Consider the following 23085-nt stretch of genomic DNA (forward strand, 5'->3'; position numbering starts at 1 on the left):
AAAATATAAGACATAGTAAAGTGTAATTTAAAATTGTATTAAAACTTAATATAAAATTTTCTCCGTGTAGGTACTTTATACAGATAATTCCTGTAAAAGTAAAAAAATAGGAATACGTAGCATTATTGCTTACTGTGTCAGTTTTGAAGTCCATTTTGTCAGACGCTTATCTTATATGAAAAAATTAATTAATATAAAATTAATAACAATAACTCTCGAGAATGTCATAAATGAAAACAAAGAGAGGGCTAATGAAAGTTTTTAATCGCGGTAATTCGTGCAATAAAAAATTTATTGCATATTACGATAAGTCAGACGTTTCGGCTTCCTTTCGAGCTATCTTCAGTATATCTGAATCATACAATAGAGTAACTTCTATGGCTAAACGAGAGAGTGACCACTCATTCCATCTCCATTAATTCGTGACACAAGGTTGGCAAGTCTAATAGCAACAATCGAAGATGAATTCTATGTATAGAAAAAAAAACGTTACCTCAATGTGTGATTAAAAAAATGACAAATGAAATAAACAAATCACTCATCCGTACAGCCATAAACAATTAATTAAAAATTAAGAAAATTCCGCAAGATTCCATATTTAAAATTAAGAACGTGATGTCTAATGCAAGCATGACAACGATTAACAATCGAATGAGTCAAACTGAAATGAACGCTCGAAAACAATAACCGAGAAAACAAACTTATATATTATTGAAAGCATAGACAATAAGTCAAAAGACCGTACTTACAATAATTTAAAATATGAACTATATAAACGAGAACAGACAAAGAACTCGACGGAATAAAATTAATGTAAATTATTGAGAATAGAAATACGCGTGGTGCAAAAATTCGGTATCAACTTTGCAACAATTAATTAAAAAATTAATTATTGCAAAGTTGCAAGCAGTATTATAAAAACTGCTTATATTATCTGATAGAAGACATTTTTTAGTTTGTATTAATGAAATTTTCGAAATTTTATTTTTACCTTTTGTTTAAAAAATATTGTCTAAAAACAAAGTGGTATGGCGTATCGGTATCTGTGACTTTCCTATATGGCACATGCATTTAATATATTAGTGTAAAATCAAGTTTCATCAATCAATATATTAATAAGATTTTTTAATTTTATTATATGTAAAAAAATCTAAAAAAAAGTAGAGAGAGAGAGAGAGAGAGAGAGAGTTTTTTTCAACTTATGACAATGAATTAATATTGTTAAATATATATATATTTTTTTTTTATTAAAGAATTTTTTATTTTGATATATTCCTAAAACTTGTTTTTTGTTATACTATGAACCGTCTACTTACTGAGCGTTCACGGCACGACTGAAAAGTAGAAGGAACAAGATGGACGAGAGCGTCGCGGAAGACATGCCGCCTCCGTGAATCTCCTCCATGGACATGTACTTTCACGTTAACGCATTTTCGCATTCGTATAAATCAAAACGATACACGAAGAAGAAAAGAAAAAGAAAATAAAACCATTCACTTGAGACGAGATAGAATAAAAAAAGAAAAGAAAAAGAAGAATAATAATTTCAAAATAATTCGAAAGCGGGATTTCGGCACGGCCGAGCGAATTGAAGCTCCCTGATCGGTGCCCTGAATTTACTAGGACGGGCAGTCGACGACTGAGTTCTTGAAACGACTTTGTCAAATCTGCAGAATCCTCGTTGCGTATAGACGAGCTCTACGACGACGTGGAGGTGGTGCAGGTGGTGGCGGTGATCAGCGGTAGTGGTGGTGGTGGCAACTGTAAAGGTGATGTATACCAACGGCAATACCTTCCTGCCGCCAATCCCACCTTCTCCTCCACTTAACAGAGACACAAAGGGAAGAGGTACTGATGTAAAAGAAGGGGTAAATCTCTCGCTCATGACGTACAGGCGGCGGATAAAATCTGGAGTATCGCGCTCTGGATCGGCGAGAGGAAGAAGGAAGGAAGGTGCTGGTAAATCCCCCGCGGGATACTCGTGTCATTGGTTTAGGTCTCTTGAATTTACCTCAATGCGGCATATCAGAGTCGTTATCGGTGCACATTTGTATTCATAAATTCTTCTGATGTTTCGCTCGCAAATCGCAAACGCGAATCGCAAAACACGTACGTTTACAAGTCACTTCTTTTATCTGGGATTAAATTCCTGAGATTTCCAAACTGTTTTAATTTATTGCATTTTCTCATTTTCCCTGATCATATTACTAATATTTCACGATATAATTCTTTCTAGGTATATTACTGAAAAAGTCCCCTAGTCGGAACAACAAACTCAAATTAAAATAAATATATTGGATAGAAGTGCATTTAACACTAGAAATACTAATATTTTTTATTGACTAAAAAAACAAAGAGAATAAATTACTATAAAAATAATGAAAAATCAAATATTTTATCAGTATAAAGGACATATTTATTAAAACGTAAAAAATTTTCAGAATATTTTCTTTTACACAAAAAAATGTAATATTAATCTAAAAGATATATAGAAACGATAAAAATATAGAAACGGTTATTGATCGCTTGATAATTTTAATGCTTAACGAAATATTTCTCTTAATGTTTTCATTGATTTTTTCAAGAAAAAATGTTTAAATTGATTAAAGAAAATCTGAGATAAATTATACTTTAAAATAGTTTATAAGTTGCATTATGTAATAAATTGTATCAGAAGATACTTGATATTGAATATGTTAATAAATTTGAAAAAAATATTAAAGCGATGATATTTGAGGGAAAACAATGCATTCCTCATGTCTTCTTCCGTTTCTTCTCATTAGACTCTTTTGCCGCAAATCCTTGACAAGCGCTAACTACCATGCAATTTGAAGTCACCAGTACGCTCGATATATCGATCCCCGAAAATTGTGCCACGAATAGAAAGGTATGTGTTCGTCTCGTTCGTACGGTGTCGAGTGGCCACTTATCGAAAGAGTATACACACGAGTCGATGTGTATTAGGGTGCAGATGCAATTCTGTGACTGTGTGCGTACGTATGTATGTACGAGTTCAAAATATAGTAGAAGAGCATATAGCAGACAGGAAGCAAAAGGGAGACAAAACTTGCTAAAGAGGATATATACATATTTAAAGCATAAAATAAGAAAATTTTAATAATTAAAAGAAATATTGCATTCAATTGGTTTTTCTTTTTTTTTTTATAAATCTCATTAATTTTGAAATTCATATTGATTAAGTCATTCCCATCTTGGAGCTTATCCTTTTTCGCTTCACGTGGCCTGAAAGAAATCAAGTTACTCGTGATCTTATTAACAGCACTGTAATTAATTGTACTGCGATTGAAAACGTAATTTTTATTCGTATCTCGACGTAATTAAACGATTTTCATGACCTCATGATCTTCATATTTTTATGTGTATAATGCTCTTAATTAAGTATTCTCGTGAACAAAGTTCTTCAATTAGCATCTTTGCATCTGAATATATTCAGATCGTCTTGAAATTATGGAGATTCCAAACCCTTAATTTTATTTTAAATTTAAGATTTTTTTCAAGATTTTTTACGTATACATATAAATATGTTTTAATAATTATTTTATAATTCATATTTAAACTATTCCCTAATTTAATTTATTCAAAATTCCATACTTTGTCTCGTTGTTTCTTAGTATATACGTATTAACAATCATTTTCAAATAATTAAATTAAAAATGTGCAGATACCTCAGCAAACTATCGTGTAATTAGTATCCTCATAGAAAATTCTCAATGTGTTGTTTTCGAACCGCAACAATCATTGAACATAGAACAGCACTGGGAATTCTGAATTGTGCCGCATCACTCGACGTGCTCCTTGTACAATTCGTTTCTTGGCGCATTTTCTTACCTTCGTGCGACTATTGCATTCTATCCACACCTCACACATGGCTTTAAGACTAACGATATTTACTGCAAGTACTTATGCGTCGTATTTTCTCCGCGAAGGAAAACAGTCAGACATTTGAAGAAACACGAGAGAAGAGGATATAAAAGAAGATCCTTCGGAAATGTCGATCTGAATAACAATTTTCTCTCTCTGCATTTTGTATTTAGAACATCAATGCATGTCATACTAAATTGATCTTGAAAAAATAGAAGAGATATCACATTTTTTTATTTCTTTTCTTTCTCTCTTTCACTGAACAATTTAAATAAATATTATTACGAAAGAAAATTATAAACCAACATTTATTATATTATAATCCGCTTGGCATCCCTCTTTTAAAAATTTTTTTATTTTAAAATTTTTTTACTTTATTAGAGGTATGTCAAGCGAACTATGTCTCCAAGTGGTGCATTCTGGATAACGCCAAAATAGTCCGAAATGTAGTTATTTATGTTAAAATACTATGAAATCAATTATAATTGTGATTATGAAAAATAAATTACAATTTTTTTAACGTAAAAGTGATTATAACTCGAAAACGACTTATTTCCGGATCTATGTTTATATAGCTTTTTTTCTTTCTTTTTGGATCCCAAATCACACTTCCCGAAGTATTGCGGGCGATTTTCCGGACACCCTGTGTATATAAGTCTTACTTATGTAAAACAAAAAATAATTTTAAAAAATTTGATATTTAAATAAAAATAGAAACTTATGTCTGCCAAGATGATTTTATCATAGCTTACAATATGGAAAAGCAAAATTAAACTAGTAATTTTTATTAATTAGTTGAAAATATAGGTTAAGTAAAAAAAGATATAAAGATTATCGTCACATGTAACTGCTATCTGTGGCACGATGGAACGATGATAAAATCGATCACAAGTGCTGGCAGAAGCTCTCTGATATCGGTCGGTTAAGAGAGTGATTACGTCAAAGGTTTCGTGACATCATTTGAAGCATCATTGTTAAAGTAATGTTCAGAGGCATAGCCGGTAATCACTTCGAAAGAGATCCTCTATCTTTTTTCAGAAGGTCAAAATTGCAACGGAAAAAATGCGTCTTGCCAATCCCTCCATATAGATTGGAAAGAAAAAAAAGACATATGCGCTAAAGCGAGAAATATTGTGAAATGTCTCTTTCCCTTAATAATTTTTTTTTTTAACAATCTTTCTCGAATCGCATCTCCTATCGTACTAAATCAGTAAAATTTAATTGGATCGAACATGGCACACACGAGTCTTCATGCTTCTTTTTTCTTTTTTTTTTCCGCAAACGTCAGCTGGAGATGCAGGGAAGTCGAAAGAGTAAGCAGGAAAGAGCGAAAGAGAGAAAAAGGGGGTTGAGATCGAGGTAGTTTGAGAAAGAGGGAGGTTTTGCAGGGTTTGGCAACGATGCACGATAAGCACGATCCATCCCCTTCTCTGACCTCAGACTGTCTCTCTGCGTCTTGCACGCTCGACTCGAGACTAGAAGTGTCCACCCACACTACTATCCTGCGCTTATTATTTTCGACCGATTGCCGATTGTCGTGCAACTGTCGACGTAGGGATTCTTCTTACGTATCTTATGCAGCTTACTGGCATTTTGAGATTATTTACAGATTTGATCGCTAGTTATTCATGATAAATACACTCTGATCGTCACACGAATGCGTATGTAATTTATTCGGATTATCATTCCAAACTATCGTACAGTAATAAAATTATTTTTGACACAGACAAAGGTTTTAAAATAATTAAGACAATTTCTAATTATTATTAATTAATTGAAATTTTATTATTAATTGATTGATACGTTCTCGGAAAATAAATATAATTTAGATATGTATATATGCGAAAATAATAATACTTGTCGCTCTTTTGTCACGCTTTCAAATAACTGAGAATACGAAATGTCAAAGTTGCTTCTTCTTAGTATAGACTTATTTTCTATTTAACAAATATATAAAATAATATAATCCGTTTGGGTCATTTTTTTTAAATTCTAACATTTGTTAAAATAATGTATTGTCATTATGAAGTAAAATAAAGAATATAAAATATACGTATGTATTATATGTAAGCTTAAATTTGGTTTCTATTTTTAATATATTTATTATTTATTACAAAGAAACAGCTATTTATCCCACAACTTGTATAAATTTTGTCGACACGCAAAATACAAAATACAGGCACTGCAAGGCAAGTATTATGGAATCGTTTGGAACAAATTTTGATCGAAATTGTTCAACTATTTCCTATGGCGAATTCGATTAAATGTGGGTATATCTCATACCCCATGTTATTTCATCATAAATATATCGACTATAATTTAGTATGATTGGTAACAACACACTCTCCAATTGCACGAAATCGACAATATGCGCGCGGTACTTTTTAAGAAGTTATAGAAATTCATTTTGCTGGGGTATGTCATACCCCAACTGATTCACGAAGGGTTAAAGCCGTTGTACACTAATTTGATCTGTGTAAAAGTAAAATGCAAATATTTCGAATTATAAAATACAGATTTTATTTAACAGTATAATAAAATGTATTGAGGCTTTCATGGTTTAATCCGTTTTTATATTTACATTAAACATAATTTTTTACGTAAATTTATATACAGCGGCTTTAATGTGCACCACCCAGACAGCACACAATATTTACAAAATATTTAGAAATATTTATAAGATTTATTTTAAATATTTTGTAAATATTTTTGTGGTTTTAGATTGCACAGATCATAAATATTTATTATAAATATTATGAAATACTTATTAGAATAGTTATAGTAAATGCTATGAAAATACTCAATGAGACATTATAATCTAAATAAAAAATACTTATTAAAAATGTTTATTTATATTTATCATAAATATTGCATAAAATATTTAGTCTATATTTTAATAATATTTCGAATAAAGCTTTATATAAAATATGTATAAAATATCTATATAACATTTCAAAAAATAAATATTAATAAATATTTATCATATAAATATTCTATATTGTCTGGGTAGTGCGTATTGAGTGCATCCAATAGAATTTGCTACTAGATTTTAATTGTGTTTTCTAGGGAAAACGAAATAATTCCAATCGAAATGTATTTTAAATACTTCTATAATACGTTTCTTGAATCTCTTTAAATTAATGACTCTATTTAACGATATGTTGTATCAAAGAGAAATCAGAGAGAAAGACATGACGGTCCAAAATCTGTAACCGCAAAATGCTGCCGCGCACTACTGCCCTCTGACAAAGTAGATGTAAGCTACATAGCAACGTCCATTCCCTGTATGGCTCCGGCACACCAGCGCGATGTTCGTCGCGCGCGATACGCGATATCCAATGAGAGTATACCTTTAGAATGAGAACATTGGTAAAGCTGTACACGCATTGGATATCGCCTGTCGCGCGCGACGAACATCGCGCTGGTGTGCCGGAGGCATTAGGGTCCATTTTTTAAGGTTGGAGATGATAAATCGATATTTGGTTCATATAATAGTGTTTTCGGCCCGGCCAGGTTTGCACCAACCTGGGTTGGATTAATGGCGTTTTGTGCTCTCCTATTGGTAGAGCGGGTGACGTCAACCAATAGGAAAGATTAATCCAATCAAGATTGGTGCAAACCCGATCGGGCCGAAAACGCTATTAGTTTGTTCAGAGAGAATTAAGGGAGAATGGAGCGTTCTTTTCTCTGATTGGTTCCGCTCAAAGACGTAGAGAATGGACTGCGCGATCCGTATATCTAAGTAGTGTATCAAATGTGGTCGACAATAATGAGAGAGAAGGACCGTGGGAGACGGCCAATCTCCTTCTCATTCTCTCTCCCATTACACCATTGAATGGACAGAAATAGAAATGGCCGTCTGCCATGGTTCCTCTCTCTCTTCCCTATCGACCATTTTGACACACGGATCGCGCAATCCATTCTCTATGTTTTTGGCTTCTACTATATCTCCTACTCACCCTAATAGGCCTTCTACAATAAGCCGCAAATCAGAACGTCAGAAGTCTTAACCAGTCTTAACCAAGTCGTTCAAGTTAGCTATTGGCCAACTTCACCGATTATGACTTAAGATCGCTTAGAACTTCTGACTTGCGACTTATTGCAGAAGGCCCCTAACGAATGGCAGCTTCCGGCTGAATCCGCTTCACTCTCTCTTGATTCTCTCTGGGTTTGTTCGCGTCGCATGCTCCGACATGCTCCAATATGCTCCTATCATAGCTCCTACTCACTCCATTCACCGGTTTGAAGTGACCGGTGTATTATTTCACAATTTATCTACGATTCTGGCCGTAATTGCCGTTATTTTTGCGGCGACTGCCATTAATTTTGAAGAAGAAGAAGAAGTCCTAGTCACTCCAATGCGCTCATTAGAGTGAGTAGGAACTATGGCAGGAGCATGTTGGAGCATGCGAGGGTGGCACCCAGTTGGACAATTGGACACGAGCCACTCACAGCGCTTGAGACTACAAAGCTCCTAAGCACCGCTGTGATTGGTGGTGTCCAATCGAGCCGTGATCAATCAGGATCACCCCGCATGCGACGTGAACAAATCTATAATCATGCTACATGTAGCACTTCTCGATTTATCATCTCCAGCCTTGAAAAGTGAACGATGTACCTTAAGAAAAGTGAACGTTGCTATGTAGTTTACATCCACTTTGTCAGAGGGTAGTAGTGCGCGGCATTTTGCGGTTATAGGTTTTAGGCAACGACATATATACATAGACCAAGTATTCCCATGTTTTTCAGTAGTTGGGGTTGAAGCCGGAAATTGACAGTTTATGTGGCGTTTTAGGACCCATGCTATTTCACTTTCTCGCACTGCTCTCATCAAAATAGAAAGAGACACCACTGGTCCTAATCCGGTTTCAAACTACGGACAGAATGCTTGGTCTAGGTATATATGTCGTTGGTTCTAACCGTAATTCCCTGAGTTTTTCCAAGAGATGTCTCTATAATCTTTTCTCGATCAATAGCTATTATAACTATATTTATGCTTCGTTATTGTTTAAATCAGCGAAACTATTATTAGATTTATTACTCATATTTTTATTTTTAATGCAGATAATCCTAAACGAAAAATTTATAGATTGAGAAAGAAAATAAATAATACGTAGACAGTACACATATATAATATATATAATCGAACTTAATTATTGTGAATTGTTTTCAAAGATAAATATAATGAAATATACATATAGATGCTAGCTATATATATATAGAGAGAGAGAGAGAGAGAGAGAGAGAGAGAGAGAGAGAGAGAGCTATATATATATACATATAGATGTAGCTGTTCAAAACTTCAAATATATGCTTTTGACGAATTTCTAGCACTCGAAAATTACTATTTAACTTACACTTCTCTCTCTTGCTATAGTTAACTCATAAATCCAATAATCCTTTCTAAACTAACACATATTAAGATTATAAGATTCTTACCAAGAAATACAAAGGATAGGAAAAAGAAACATGGAAAACACTCGATTAAGTTCCGCCGAAATAATTTATTCGATTATTTTCATTACAAAAATAAAAATGAAAAAAATGATGACAAGAAGTGTTCGTTGATTATCATAACGAAGGACGCACTGTCGTTTCGCTTATTGTTCACGCTTTTGTATTTTTTCGTGACAGTGTGTTTCTTCGTCGCGACGATGAACGAGTATTACAGAACTTAGCTACTTTAACAGGGAAATCGCTTCGTCTGAGCTTCGCTCTCAATACTTCCAAAAAATTGGTGCTTCGGGTTTTTGAGCGAGACAGGATTGTAACAAAATTATTCAATATTATCGCGCACTTATAATTTTAGAATTATATTTTTATATAGTGATAATTTTTGTGATTTGTAACGCAAATATAAATGTTTCCGATTCTATATCTGATATCACATAAAGAGAAAAAAATAATAATATTTGAATATATTATATTATTATATGAATGTAAAACAGAAGAACACAAGGTTTCAGAGAAACAACACGCGGTATATACGATTTAATTTTTATCTTCTACTCTATTTTTACTTCTTCTTCTCCTGAGTCTTCTCCTGAGTCTTCTCCTGTGCCTTCTCTTGGATCGCCGGTTTGCCGGTATGCTGGATCTTGATCGTCCGTTCAATTTGCGACTTCGGTTTATCCTTCCTAGGTGCGGTGATGCTCAACATGCCATCTGATGACAAGCTCGACGACACCTGATCGATATCGCACTGTTCAGGTATCATGTATTTGCGCACAAACTGCCGTGAGATCCAGCCATGCTCGTCCTGCTTCTCCTCGTGTTTGGCCTCGACTACCACGGATTTGTCCACGACCTTGACATTGATCTCTTCCGGCTTGAACTGTTGCACGTCCAACATCACCTGGAACTTGTCCTTGTCCGCTTTAACGGTCGATATGCCACCGTCTTCCCTGCTGCGCAACAATTCACCCCATGGTCGATTATAATACATCATATGCCCTGGACGTAGACGCCGGGATGGTTGTTGCAGCGCAAAGCGTTCGAGGATGTTGGGGTGTGTCAGTTGGTCCGGATGAACGCCCAGGCCGAAGTTTTGGTCGAAAACCCGGTGTGGATATTCCAGATCCTCCCACCAGTCGGAGAATAGCAGCGGCACCAGAGACATGCTTTCTTAAGAAAGACTTGACAAAGAGACACGGAAAATCTCGAACGAAATTGGCTGATGAAACTCGGTTGAGAGTTAATTGGTAGCGAGCTGATTTCTAGCAACGATTCACACCGATCAAACTTGCGATTGTTTTCTGTCAAAGCTAGCTCGCGTCGGATGTTTTATAGCCTCGTAAGTAACCGCAGGCATGCGCATACGACGCGGCAGTGTAAAATCGCGTAGCTTCGAGAATATTCGAGAGTAATCAGTAAACTAGCAATTTCGCGATCGCACTACGCGTTTGCAGTTCTTTCTCAATGCGTGCACTGCGTTTTTTTTTTCACTTGGAAGGCTATAACGGATTGTCACGTACGTAGTGAAGTTTTAGAAATAGTAAAATTTTAGATTTGAGTTTCGACATACAAAAGGTCTATTTTCTGTGGCTGAACTAGTATCACACTTTTGGAATTCAAAGTGAGATAGGTATATGTTTGATATTTGCATGGCTGATATATATTTGAATATTAACTTTTATTTAGAAAATAGTTATATTATATAATAGTTATATTAATTTAATCATGCGAAAATCATAAATTATTGTCGTGAAGATGGTCAAATTTTGACCGAAACGTCTACGAAATTTTATTATTGTTGTGATATTTCTAAATATATGACTTCACAATAACGTTTTGTGCTGTGGTTATTGCTCCTTTTGATTGATATTGTGTTATTTAAGCCACCTCTAAGATTTAACTTAGAAAATAGTATTTATAAGACAATTGTATTTTGTATTTTGGGAGTCAAAATATTTTGTATTTTGTATTGCAGTATTAATAACGAAAAATTGCAAGTATTTTGTATTTTAAATATTAAGATGAGCAAACAATCTTATTATGTGAATTACAAGATACAAAAAACGAGAAAGAGAATTCAGTGTTGTCTAATGTAGAAATAAAAAAAAACAGATCTAAAGAAAAATTAATTTCACCTGTTATTCGCAACAATTGATATCAGTAGTTAAATTCAATAGAAACATACCAGTTTTAATTCAGTAAAATGATTCATCATAGTAGAGTAATATCGCAAGAGGTACCACTTTTTCAATTAAGATCTTGAGTGAGAAATCGCAGTCATGCATCAGAAAAGAGCAAGAACGTATGAGTAATGTGATCGTGAAATTGCAAGTTTATTCTCGAATGTGCTTATAGCTTATACGTATCCGCTTATAATCAATTCATGAACGTTCTCGAAGTTACACGAGAACTTAAGAATTTAAGAAACGAATTTCTCGATTAATTTGATCGAGAAAATTTTATTTCGAACACACAGTGAGTCATAAAACACAAAGATGCTATATATAAAAGAAGTAAAAATATTTAATTTTGAAAAACGCTGATGCACTTTGTTATTCTATTTGTAATGTTAATCAATGAGAATTTAATATTGTAAAAAAATTTTGATTTAATTAACATTTATATTTTAATGTGATATACATAGATATTTTATATATCAGATTAAAGACTAATTAAATGTAATATCATATAGTGGACGCGTTCCAGTTAAACTTAATGATTTGCTACAAATTATTATTGAAAGTGGTTGAATAAATAAATTATAAGAATGGATTTTAGTGACGCTACGGATTGTGTTGCAAACGATATCGTTTTACTCTTTTTTTTTTAAATAAACTTTTGTACAGTAATTCTATTCTTGTGCACATGCTGTAATTTTTGTTTGCAATTCAATGTTTCTTTTGCACTTACGGAAGTGCGTAATTTACCATGTTTACGTAAGCGCACTAATAATAAGTGAAAAATATGACTGTTTTTTTTTAAGAACTTTTGAAGACTTTCTGAAGGCTGAAAAGATTAGATTTCTTATTCGCTTTTGCGATGTTAATTTTAACGCTGTCAACCGAGTTATTTTCGTACACATGATTTGCAATTTTATTTATATTATTTTCATTATTATTATTGCTCATTGCGTGTTATTACAATAATAATTGTTATTAATCTCTATATATAGAAAATACATTTCTGTAGTTTGTTGCTTATTTAAAAAATTGTTTATTTCGCATACATATTTTTTTAAAGCAACTGTGTTTTTTTCCATCAATTGATTCATCTCATTATTCTATTTATAAAAGTATTAAGGTACGATTATAAAAAAATTAAAAGAGTTATTTAACATTTTATATTAATATGTGCCACAATAAAGTATAAAATATCTCGTAAACTATTGGTTTTTTGATATCACTACCTTAATACTTTTATATGCAGAATAATTAGAGGAACCAGATTGTGTAAAAAAATCATACCAGTTCGTTTAAAAAAGTGGAAGTGACCTCTATGTGACCTTGAAAAATCGATTTAAAAAAATGATTTCGTCATTATTTGTCCCACTTCGAATCATACAACTTTTGTCTGAAACATTTTTTCCCACCATTTAATTTTCGAGATATTCCGATGTTTTGTTTTAGGTGCCCCACCCTGTATATGTATATGTATATGTATACGCGTGTTTATATACAATAATATATCATCTTAATAGTAAACTATTGTATGTCAACTTAAATTTAAAATATTTTAAAATAATTAAACATTTTAGTCGATTGTTATTTAAAAAATATGTACAAAAGAAGAAAGAATTAAAAAACAGAATTTTTAATTGATAAGATAGAAAAATTGACGAATGGTTTTTTTTAGATATCATATTTATTATATATACTTACATTTCTTTTTATTAAAAAATTTCCTTTAAAAGATTTCTTTTTTTACTCAAAAGAACACGAAGAATACAAAAAATAACATACTATTACTTTAACTTTATTTATATTGTGATATATAAAGATTGATAAATAATAGATATAAATAAAAATTAGAAAACAATCTGTAAACTCTCCACTTGATTCTTTTTACTCAAAAATTAATTAACAAAAATTGTTCTTTTGTTAAAAAATTATTTTCTTCGCAACCTTTATAGAAATTTAATACTGACCGTTTTTAATACTGTAATAATAAATTATTTATTTCAAGTATTAAAAGCAATACTGTTCAGTGCCTTTAGTATTCTAAATAAGAAATTAATTACTGTCTTTCAGTAATAAGTTGGCTAATATTAGATTTCTGTAAAAAAATTTAACTATAAATTGATCAAAAACCTATATACATAGAAGTAGAGAACAGAAAAGTATTTTAAATGTTTCAAATGGCTTAGTTGAAAAATGAGAAAAATTATTAATCTTTAAAATGCGTGATCATCGGAAAAGAGTTCGTCAACTATATTGACGAATTGCTCGCAAACACTGTTCGATCTATTTGTAAACGATGCGTGTAAAAAGTTCGTGATCCGTTCTCGAATATTTACGAAAATTAAACATGCTGTGGTTCACATTAGATTTTGTCGTTTTCTTCGTGGGATGGTCATAATTGATTATTTAAAAACTATTACATTAAATAGACACGATTATAAATCAATTACATTCTTTTACTATAGTACAATCAAGATACAGATCCTGTTTGTCGACCCTCAAGATTAAAAAATAATTGATTAATTATTTGAATAATCGATTATTAATCGATTATATCCATTTCTATTTCTTCGTGATTTTACTGTTCTTAAAACAAACTTGTAAAGAATTACTCACAAACAACAACCGATCAAAAAATTACGACCAATCACGTATTACTTATTAACCGTTTGCAAACTGCTCACGAATAAATGTTCGATCAGAAATAAAATAATCCGCGATCTGTTCACAGATTGTTCGCCAACTCTGCTGAAAACGCACCTTTTATATGTCTGATACCTTATCAGTACTTAACGTGTCAGTCGCACATATGGCACTAGATTACAAGTTACACATAACGATCGATGTGTTGTTTTAATTCGGAGGTAATCTTATCTTTTTTTATATAAATGACCATTTGATTTTTTACACCACATTTAAAATTATTATAGCATTTTGGCAGGTTGAACTTGATATTTTATATTTGATATTTTTTTTAGTACATAAGTAGTAAAAGATCAATCAATGGTTAACAAATACTGTAAAAAATATCGGTAAGACTCATGTATTTCGCGGAAGTGTCTCATTTGACTATGTTGCGATTGATCATTCACAACGATTGATACTTAGAGTTTTTCATGACCTGTGGTACGGAGATCCATCCGTAATTCACAAGTATTAATGTGTATTTGATAATAGAATTTTCTTACCAACATATTTTTTCCATTTTTTCCATTTTTTTTACATATGATACATATAAAAAGTGTTATGATTCAGTAATATTTTGCTAAACGAATAATTTCTGTAATAATTTTGCTCATTTAGTCATCATATTGACTTTCCACGTCATCTTGATTTATTAACGCCAAATGTGAGTGAATTTCACGTGACCTTGATTTACTTAACATCACCAAATGTGAGTTATTTATTCGGAAACCACTGACGTATAGCTTAATTTTAGTCATTAAAATATTTTTTTTTAATAGACACCAACTTTCCTTTTCCAGTTTTAATTTTTTTAATATACAGAAAATCTCTGATAAATAGATTAATAAAATGTTAACTTTTATGTTATACGATATATAAATAACCTGGAAGTTTTTCGAAATGTACAAGAAAATAATTGATGTAAAATTTGAATCGAAAGCTAAGGTTTGAATAGCTATCGACAAATAACAGAAAAGGACAATTGAGCATATTTTTCATAGACAATTATTAATTGCGCGAAAGGATTAAACAAACTCGTGGAGGATTTATTTTAACTAAATGTAAATGCAACTTCCATTCACGGTAGTTTTTTGAAGTCTTACAATATTTACAGAACGTGCTTCCCCACTCAGATTAAAAGCTGTCTGATATAAATGACAGTCGCGACGACAGTCCTCATTATAAAATACGATTACACGAAGTATCGCATCGTGCGCAAACAGATCAGCCGGTTATATACCTTCATTCATTAATTTCTTCGTCGAACTAAAAGAATCTATTCGTAAGTAAGAAGAGAATCTTACGACATCATGTATCTCTTGCCATTGTTATTCTCAAATCTCCATTTGGGATTGAATATTCTTACCAATCCGGTAGACTTCTCCGCTGGAACTCTCGGTAAACACCTTGCTCGATCGCGATTATTCTCTCGCTTCCTCGATCGTTATTCTCCGATCAATTTTCACGGTCGCGAGGTTTTGGATTTCTATCCTTATACCTTATGGAGGAACCTAAATCGTAACAAACATGTCATCAGTACTACGAGTATCGATAGCGACGGCTTCAAAATCACCGTAAACGTGCAGCAGTATAATCCGGAGGAGATCATCGTCAAAGTGGTGGACAATTGGGTGATTATCAAGGGCATACACGAAAAGCAGAACAAGTCGAACGTTGAATCCCAGCAGTTCGTGATACGATATCTATTACCTGGTAGCACCGACATCGATCATATAACATCTTCGACATCGAATGATGGCATCTTGACGATCACGGTACCGTTGAAGACATATCAAAAGGTGATCCAGATCGAGCAGAGCAGACAATCGGCCGTTTCTTCTAATAATACGAGACAGGTTCGTCCGGAACAGATTGGCACGGAACAGATTGATGCTAGACAAGCTGATGCAGGATTTGCTGGCGCAGGACAAGCTGAAGTGCAACAGGTTGACGCAAGTTCTGCTAGCATGGGACAGGCTGATCGCGTGGGATAGGTTGGCATGGGACAGGCTGACGTTGGGAAAGCTGACGGAAAAAAGCTTGATGAAAAATGAAATTATTCAGGAATAAATGATAATGACTTAGGCATACGAGGCAAGATTAAAATCTAAGAAACGGTAGATTAAGTTATGGATTCTTGTTCTTTTTTTATCTGATACGTAATTTTATGCGTACGTAATTTTATATTTTGCATTATCTTTTATAAAATTATATTCCTCACTGCTTATACTTGCACTTACTTTTACAAGATTACATTCTTTGCTGCTGGCTACAATATATTTTTGTCTTACAGTTACATATATATATAAATTTTTTTTTATTCAATTTATTATTGAGATGTTTTGTGCCATAATAATTTATCTTTGAAAGAAATATTTTTGTGATCTTGCATTGATAATAAAATAAAAAGATTTTTACATTACAATACTGGTTCAATATTATATTATTTCCTTCATTTCAGTTATGTTCATTATAATGTTTATGTTATATTTGAATTGAATATAATTGTGTTTGAATATACTAGAAATTTGTGAATATGTATTTTTTTATTTAAGTATGAAAAATATATATGTATATTCGTAATGGAGACAATTAACATAAATATAACTTTTTGTAAAAATTGAAGTTTTACGCATATGTTATTATCATTTTGTAATATTTATCTCATAATTAATTTATTTTAAAAGATAAAAAATCCGTAGAATAAAGCGTTTTGAGGAAAACTAGATTAGAACATAATAAATCGCATTTTTAAAATTTTAGGAATTATGGCGAAATGTAATGCGCTTGAAATTTTCGTGTTTCTTTTTTAATGACGCGCACCCCAAAAAATTTCTATAATTTTAATAAATTTTATATTACAAATTAATTTTCTGCATTTTCAATATAGTAAGTAAATAATATCTAAACGAAGAACTGTCCATTTATTCCTTTCTCTGAAATAATTCGCAAATTTTGCTTTTAATTTGACCATTTGATTACAAATAATATCCTATCCTTTTTTTAACTTTGGCAATTAATGTATTAATATTACCGAAAATAATATTTATTATCAATATTCTTATCTGCAGAATGTATTGCCAAGGAACATAAATATGTTTGAATGTACGTTATCTAAATATTTCTGCTGATACACATTTTGAAAAGTCCTTGATTATTCTTCAACACATATGTTCATGATACATAAGCAACAGTAAACATATAAAAAAAAATTAATATATTTTATAATTCATTTTAGCATGAATAATTTTATCTACGGTTTTTTCCATTCAAAGAAAATTATTCCAAGAAAACGAGTATTGCATATATTATTTGAAAACAAAAAATTATTCGGATATTAAAGTTTATTAAATTTGTTTAATTTACGGTGTTGAAACAGAATAACGCGTTTTTTTTTCAAATGATATGTTGGAACTACTGAAATAAATGTACATGTAATGATAGAAGTGACTTTATTAACATGTAAAAAAATGAGGAAATTAGTAAATTGTAATTTAATTGAATGATAAAATAGCAATATGTAATAAAAAGAAATAAGTTTACATTTAGTAAATAATCAGTCTTATAGCGTTTCCGGCCCGATCGGGTTTGCACCAACCTAGGTTTGATTAATAGCGTTTTGTGCTCTCCTATTAGTAGAGCGGGTGACGTCAACCAATAGGAAAGATTAATCCAACCAAGGTTGATGCAAACCCGATCGGGCCGAAAACGCTATTAGAATACATCAATTTTACAATAATTTTGTTTGACGCGAACAAACCCTATATAATGTATCAAATATGGTCGATAATAATGAGAGAGAGGGACCGTGGGAGACGGCCAATCTCCCTCTCATTCTCTCTCCAATTACATCATTGAATGGAAAGAGATAGAAATGACTGTCTTTGGGGTGATCCCGATTGATCACGGCTCGATTGGACACCACCAATCACAGCGACCAGTGCTTAGGAACTTTGTAGTCTCAAGCGCTGTGAGTGGCTCGTGTCCAATTGAGCCGTGTCTAACTGGGTGCCACCCCCGTCTGCCACGGTCCCTCTCTCTCATTATTATCGACCATATTTGATACATTATATAGGGTTTATTCGCGTCAAACAAAATTATTGTAAAATTGATGTATTCTAATAGCGTTTTCGGCCCGATCGGGTTTGCACCAACCTGGGTTGGATTAATCTTTCCTATTGGTTGATGTCACACGCTCTACCAATAGGAGAGCGCAAAACGCCATTAATCCAACCCAGGTTGGTGCAAACCCGGTCGGGCCGAAAACACTATTATATATCTATGGGTTTGTTCGCGTCGCATGCTCCAGTATGTTCCAATATGCTCCTATCATAGCTCCTACTCACTCCAATGCGCTTGATAGAGTGAGCAGGAGCTATGGTAGGAGTATGTTGGAACATGTTGGAGCATGCGACGCGAACAAACCTTATGAATCAGAACAAAAAGAGCCAAAATTTCTTTGTCCTCATTGGTTAAATTTCAATCTTTAATCTTTAATCTCAATCTTCAATGCATCGTCTGATTCCGGCCTAAGGCTGGATACCCATGGGTGTATTTACCGCGTATCGCGTAACCGCGTAACCAATCAGAAGCGATCCGCTGTTGTGATTTCGCGTTTTACCACCGACGAGATATTAAAGACCGTCAACCCTGGGCAAATTTTCGGCGGTATAAAAATGGCCCCAAGGGCCCGGAGGTAATTCAAGAACGTTGATATTATCGACAATTGATATAAATTTGCTATTATTAACATAAATATTTGGCTAATGCATTATTAAATTCATGATTTTTTATTACATAAATGTCCCATAAGTAAATATACATACTTGTAAAGCTGTAATATCCTATATATTACAAAAAAAATCACTTTTTCTCTGCAATTATCATCTATATTAATAATCAAACTTTGATGATAACACTGAAATCTCAATTTTAAAGAAAAATCGAGTATTATTGAGTTATAAATGCATAAATAAATACATCTACTAAACTAATAAATCATAAAATTAGTACAATATTATCAGTTTTTAACTCTTAATCACTTCAATATTCACAAAGACGCAAACTCCCGTAAGGACGTCGGTCTTTAATAGTATCTCGTCGGTGGTTTTACTGATTATTGATTGGTTACGCGGTTACGCGATACGCGGCAAATACGCTTCATGGGACTCCACCCTAAAGCCTTGTGTCCACGATGCTAGAAATCGGTCCGAGACCTCGGATGAAGAAAGAATTGACCAATCGCAATGGTCATGTGATCAAATTGTTCAAATGTGATTTGTTAATTTTTTCTCTGTCCGAGATCTCGGACCGATTTCTAGTATCGTGGACATTGGGTTTAAGAATGATCTGGCTATTCTGGAACAATCTAGAAAGCAACATTACTTTTCTAGCGACTTCCGGAATTACCTGCAATAGATAAGGCATCTCGATGATTGCGCACTCTAGAACACTTTAGAATCTGCTGGACATTTCTGTTTTGTCGACTTCTAGGTTTCTTCACTTTATGGCTCAACGACTTCGAATTTTGAATCCGAGCAATCCGGCACGAGCCGGAACAAAGCGAAATTGACACAAAGGACCGAGAAATTAGAAAGAGGAAACGCGTTTCTCGATAGAAAAAAGCACGTGATCGAAATCCCGTGTGTCATGTGATAACAGTGGCTGCTTTGATTCTTGTTTCATGTAAATTATAAATTGTCCTACCCTGTCAGATTCATAAATAACATTCATAGAGATGGATGAGGATAACGTGTTACACGTAGAAGTGTGTCAACGTGCTAGCAGGTTGTTTACTTCATTGTTTGTTGATATTATGCCATGAAGATTATGAATGTTTGTTTGATTTGCAGTTAGATTGTGTCTAACTTATTATTATTATTTATGTTAACCTTAAAAGAGGTTAGAAGGATTGGGCAATCCTTTTCTGTAAAATGATATGTAATTCATAAATATTAAATAATATTGTCATAAGCTTTATTAAACTGTTTATTTATCAAATAATTTCTATGAGAACATTGAAAGAAATATAAGTTGCGCTTTAAAATAAAGACTAAATGAATTTCTTACACAAGCTATTGAAATAATTTTGTTGGAATAATATATGTTATTGACATAATTAAAGATATTTATTGATTTAATATTTATAAACAATTCAGTAGTACTTAAATCTGTACTCAGTTGCATCTGAGATCAATTTCAAGAGATTTATATCTGCAGAGATTTCTATTTTACTCTAATTATGTGTGAATAAAAACTAAGTGATTTGCTTTTGTCCTATTGTTTCAGTATGTTGTCCAAAACTATAATTGAACAAGCAGTAAATACAGAATTACAATTGTTGGGTGAGATTTCTCTCGATGTTGTTGTGTCTGGTAAAGATTCTAACAATACAGTTATTAGAGATCATGTCGAATCTATGATATGCTCGTCTAACTTTACGGAGGTATTATTAATTTTCATATTAATTTATTGCAGAGAGATTTTGCGTTTACATTATAAATATATATGCTTATATTTATTTTAGAGAGGAAAGGTTAAAATTGAAGGAGCAACAATTAAATATTACATCTATAGACTGACACAGGAAGATGCTGCCATAGAAACAATGCAATGTGATTCTGATGAATTGCCAGTTGCATCTCACTGGCTCTTACCTGCACAGGAATTTCACTACATGTGGGAAAATCTGTATTACGATTGTGACATAAAGAATAATGTTAGTAAATTTAGTAGATAATTTATAAAATGATTTTTTTGTATGTATCATTGCAGGTACTTGCAGGTACTTGCAGGTACTTGCATATTTTATACAATTTTGTATCACACGGTTCTTTAATATTTTATTTCCATTTTTTTTTAGTTATTACGTTTTGTGGAGACTACAATGTTATTTTCGGATCATGCCGTTAATTCTAACATTATAAGCTGGAATAAAGTGATATTGTTACATGGCCCTCCAGGTACAGGCAAAACCAGTATGTGCAAAGCTCTTGCTCAAAAAGCTGTCATTCGCATGGGAGATCGCTTTACTCATGGAAAATTTATAGAGATTAATAGTCACAGCTTATTTTCAAAATGGTTTTCAGAGGTATGTATTTATTACTTATTCTTATCTGGCTTTAGAAGAGAAATGTAGGATTAAAATTTGGGGTAGATAATAAATTCAAGAGAATTCAGTTTATATACATATTAATAACGTTCACAATTAGAGAAGTAACAAAATTCATATATCATTTGATATGAAAATTGATATTTTGTGTTTTGTTGCAGAGTGGAAAACTTGTTATGAAGTTGTTTGACGAAATAAAGAATTTGGTCCAAGATGAACGGGCACTGATATGTATTCTGATTGATGAGGTAGAATCGTTAGCGCATGCACGTAAATTATGCAGCAACGGGACCGAACCATCTGACTCCATACGCGTTGTGAACGCATTACTCACACAGTTGGATCAAATAAAACGATATCCGAACGTTTTAATTTTGACGACGAGCAATATGACAGAAGCTATAGATCTTGCGTTTATCGATCGAGCGGACATAAAGCAGTATCTCGGATATCCATCTGAAATCGCTATTTATAATATTTATCATTCATGCCTAAAGGAATTAATGAGGGTAAGTGTTCTTAATTCTGCGAAATACAATACAATAATATATAAATACTAACTATAATGACCAGTAGCGGATTTAGACAGAGACCCACGAGGCCCAGGTCTAGGGGCGCCATCCTTCTAAGCACCAAAATTAAAGTAAATTTTATATTTGTGCAGGATTGTTAGTTGTGGCAATGATCGTCAATGTAGTATCTTGAAGTAGTACATTGGCGTATAAAAATAAAATCTTGATATTTTAGTGGAAAAGTGATACTTTTCGATAGTAGCCAACTTTTTTTTATTATTTATTTGTCTGAAAGGGACACCAAGTGTCTTAATGGCGTTAAGAAGTAGAGCCTAGAGTGCAAAAATGTATAAATCCGCCACTGATAATGACAGAATTAATAATACATATTTTAGCAGATTTCATTTATCAATAATTTTTCATATGAGACATATTATTAAAATATTTACTCAAGTATTAAGGAGATTCCTTAGTTAATATTGCTATATATATTATTTTATACACATGTTCCAGACTGGAATCTTGGAAAATGAAGAGATACACGACATATCGCAGTTAAAGATACTTGGTTACGCAGAATATACAGACACTAAGAATAGTTTGAAACTGTTGGAAATTAGCCGTGAGAGCGAAGGCTTAACTGGCCGTACTTTAAGAAAAATACCATTTTTGGCGCATGCCCTTTACACATCCACGAACAAAACTATACTATCCAAATTTCTGAAAGCCATGCATACAGCTGTTTTGAAACAGGATCAACAAGAAGGCGATATGCAGCAACAATAAGTAGATTGTTCCTTTTCTATTTACTCTAATACTATTTTATTATATATTCTATATTGTATATATATATATATATATATATGTATGTATATATATATATATATAATACTATTTAATAATATGTTTTGTCTAATTTATTTTTGTATAATGAATGATGATTGCCGCAAAAAATACTTATTCTCTACTTGAGTCATTTATTTCGAACACATATAAAGTTGAAATAATATTTTGCACTATTCTCGAAACAAGAGACTCGTTTCAGTCATAGAATTTCTTCTACATTAAAGTATATGTTGGTCGAAATATCAAAATCGGAAACTGTACATAACAGTTTCTGTGAGGTCCAGTTTTGCACTGATCCCGCCTCGTCGCGCAACCGCCATTAAAATCGCTGAGATGCGACCGCTATTAAAGTTACGCTTCGTTCCGCTCCGATGACGCGGACTATACTTTGCACCGGTACGCGAGTTCTTCATACAAT

The 23085-nt window shown here is 32.6% G+C and overlaps 4 protein-coding genes across 6 annotated transcripts in view; 2 read left to right on the forward strand and 2 right to left on the reverse strand.

Annotated features, from left to right (window-relative positions):
• LanB1 (laminin subunit beta-1) overlaps nucleotides 1-1449 on the reverse strand; it is a 24215-nt gene extending 22766 nt beyond the window's left edge. The window contains exon 1 of the mRNA XM_018509418.1: nucleotides 1317-1449. Within this exon, the coding sequence (XP_018364920.1) occupies nucleotides 1317-1411 (95 nt within the window). The 5' untranslated portion in view covers nucleotides 1412-1449. The remainder of the gene's footprint in view (nucleotides 1-1316) is intronic.
• Nucleotides 1450-9488: 8039 nt separating this feature from the next.
• LOC108762439 (lethal (2) essential for life) lies at nucleotides 9489-10645 on the reverse strand. Its single transcript, XM_018509442.1, has one exon. The coding sequence runs from the start codon at nucleotides 10499-10501 to the stop codon at nucleotides 9899-9901; it is 603 nt and encodes a 200-aa protein (XP_018364944.1). The 5' UTR covers nucleotides 10502-10645; the 3' UTR covers nucleotides 9489-9898.
• Nucleotides 10646-10940: 295 nt separating this feature from the next.
• pch2 (pachytene checkpoint 2 protein) lies at nucleotides 10941-22617 on the forward strand. Of its 3 annotated transcripts, none has more exons than XM_018509339.1 (6): nucleotides 10941-10966; nucleotides 20487-20643; nucleotides 20725-20916; nucleotides 21061-21288; nucleotides 21471-21818; nucleotides 22335-22617. In XM_018509339.1, the coding sequence occupies exons 2-6, from the start codon at nucleotides 20488-20490 to the stop codon at nucleotides 22605-22607; spliced, it is 1197 nt and encodes a 398-aa protein (XP_018364841.1). In that variant the 5' UTR covers nucleotides 10941-10966; nucleotide 20487; the 3' UTR covers nucleotides 22608-22617. The 3 variants fall into 3 exon arrangements, with proteins under 3 accessions (XP_018364841.1, XP_018364840.1, XP_018364839.1); XM_018509338.1 differs by having other exon boundaries at nucleotides 10945-10957; XM_018509337.1 differs by lacking the exon at nucleotides 10941-10966 and adding an exon at nucleotides 19779-19985.
• Nucleotides 15126-16295, forward strand: LOC108762466 (alpha-crystallin A chain). Its single transcript, XM_018509483.1, has 2 exons — nucleotides 15126-16229; nucleotides 16263-16295. Exon 1 carries the CDS (start codon nucleotides 15509-15511, stop codon nucleotides 16190-16192), a length of 684 nt encoding a protein of 227 aa, XP_018364985.1. The 5' UTR covers nucleotides 15126-15508; the 3' UTR covers nucleotides 16193-16229; nucleotides 16263-16295.
• Nucleotides 22618-23085: the final 468 nt, after the last annotated feature.

This window comes from Trachymyrmex cornetzi, unplaced genomic scaffold (genome assembly GCF_001594075.2).
Source record: "Trachymyrmex cornetzi isolate Tcor2-1 unplaced genomic scaffold, Tcor1.1 scaffold299, whole genome shotgun sequence".
In the NCBI taxonomy this organism is placed as follows: domain Eukaryota; kingdom Metazoa; phylum Arthropoda; class Insecta; order Hymenoptera; family Formicidae; genus Trachymyrmex; species Trachymyrmex cornetzi.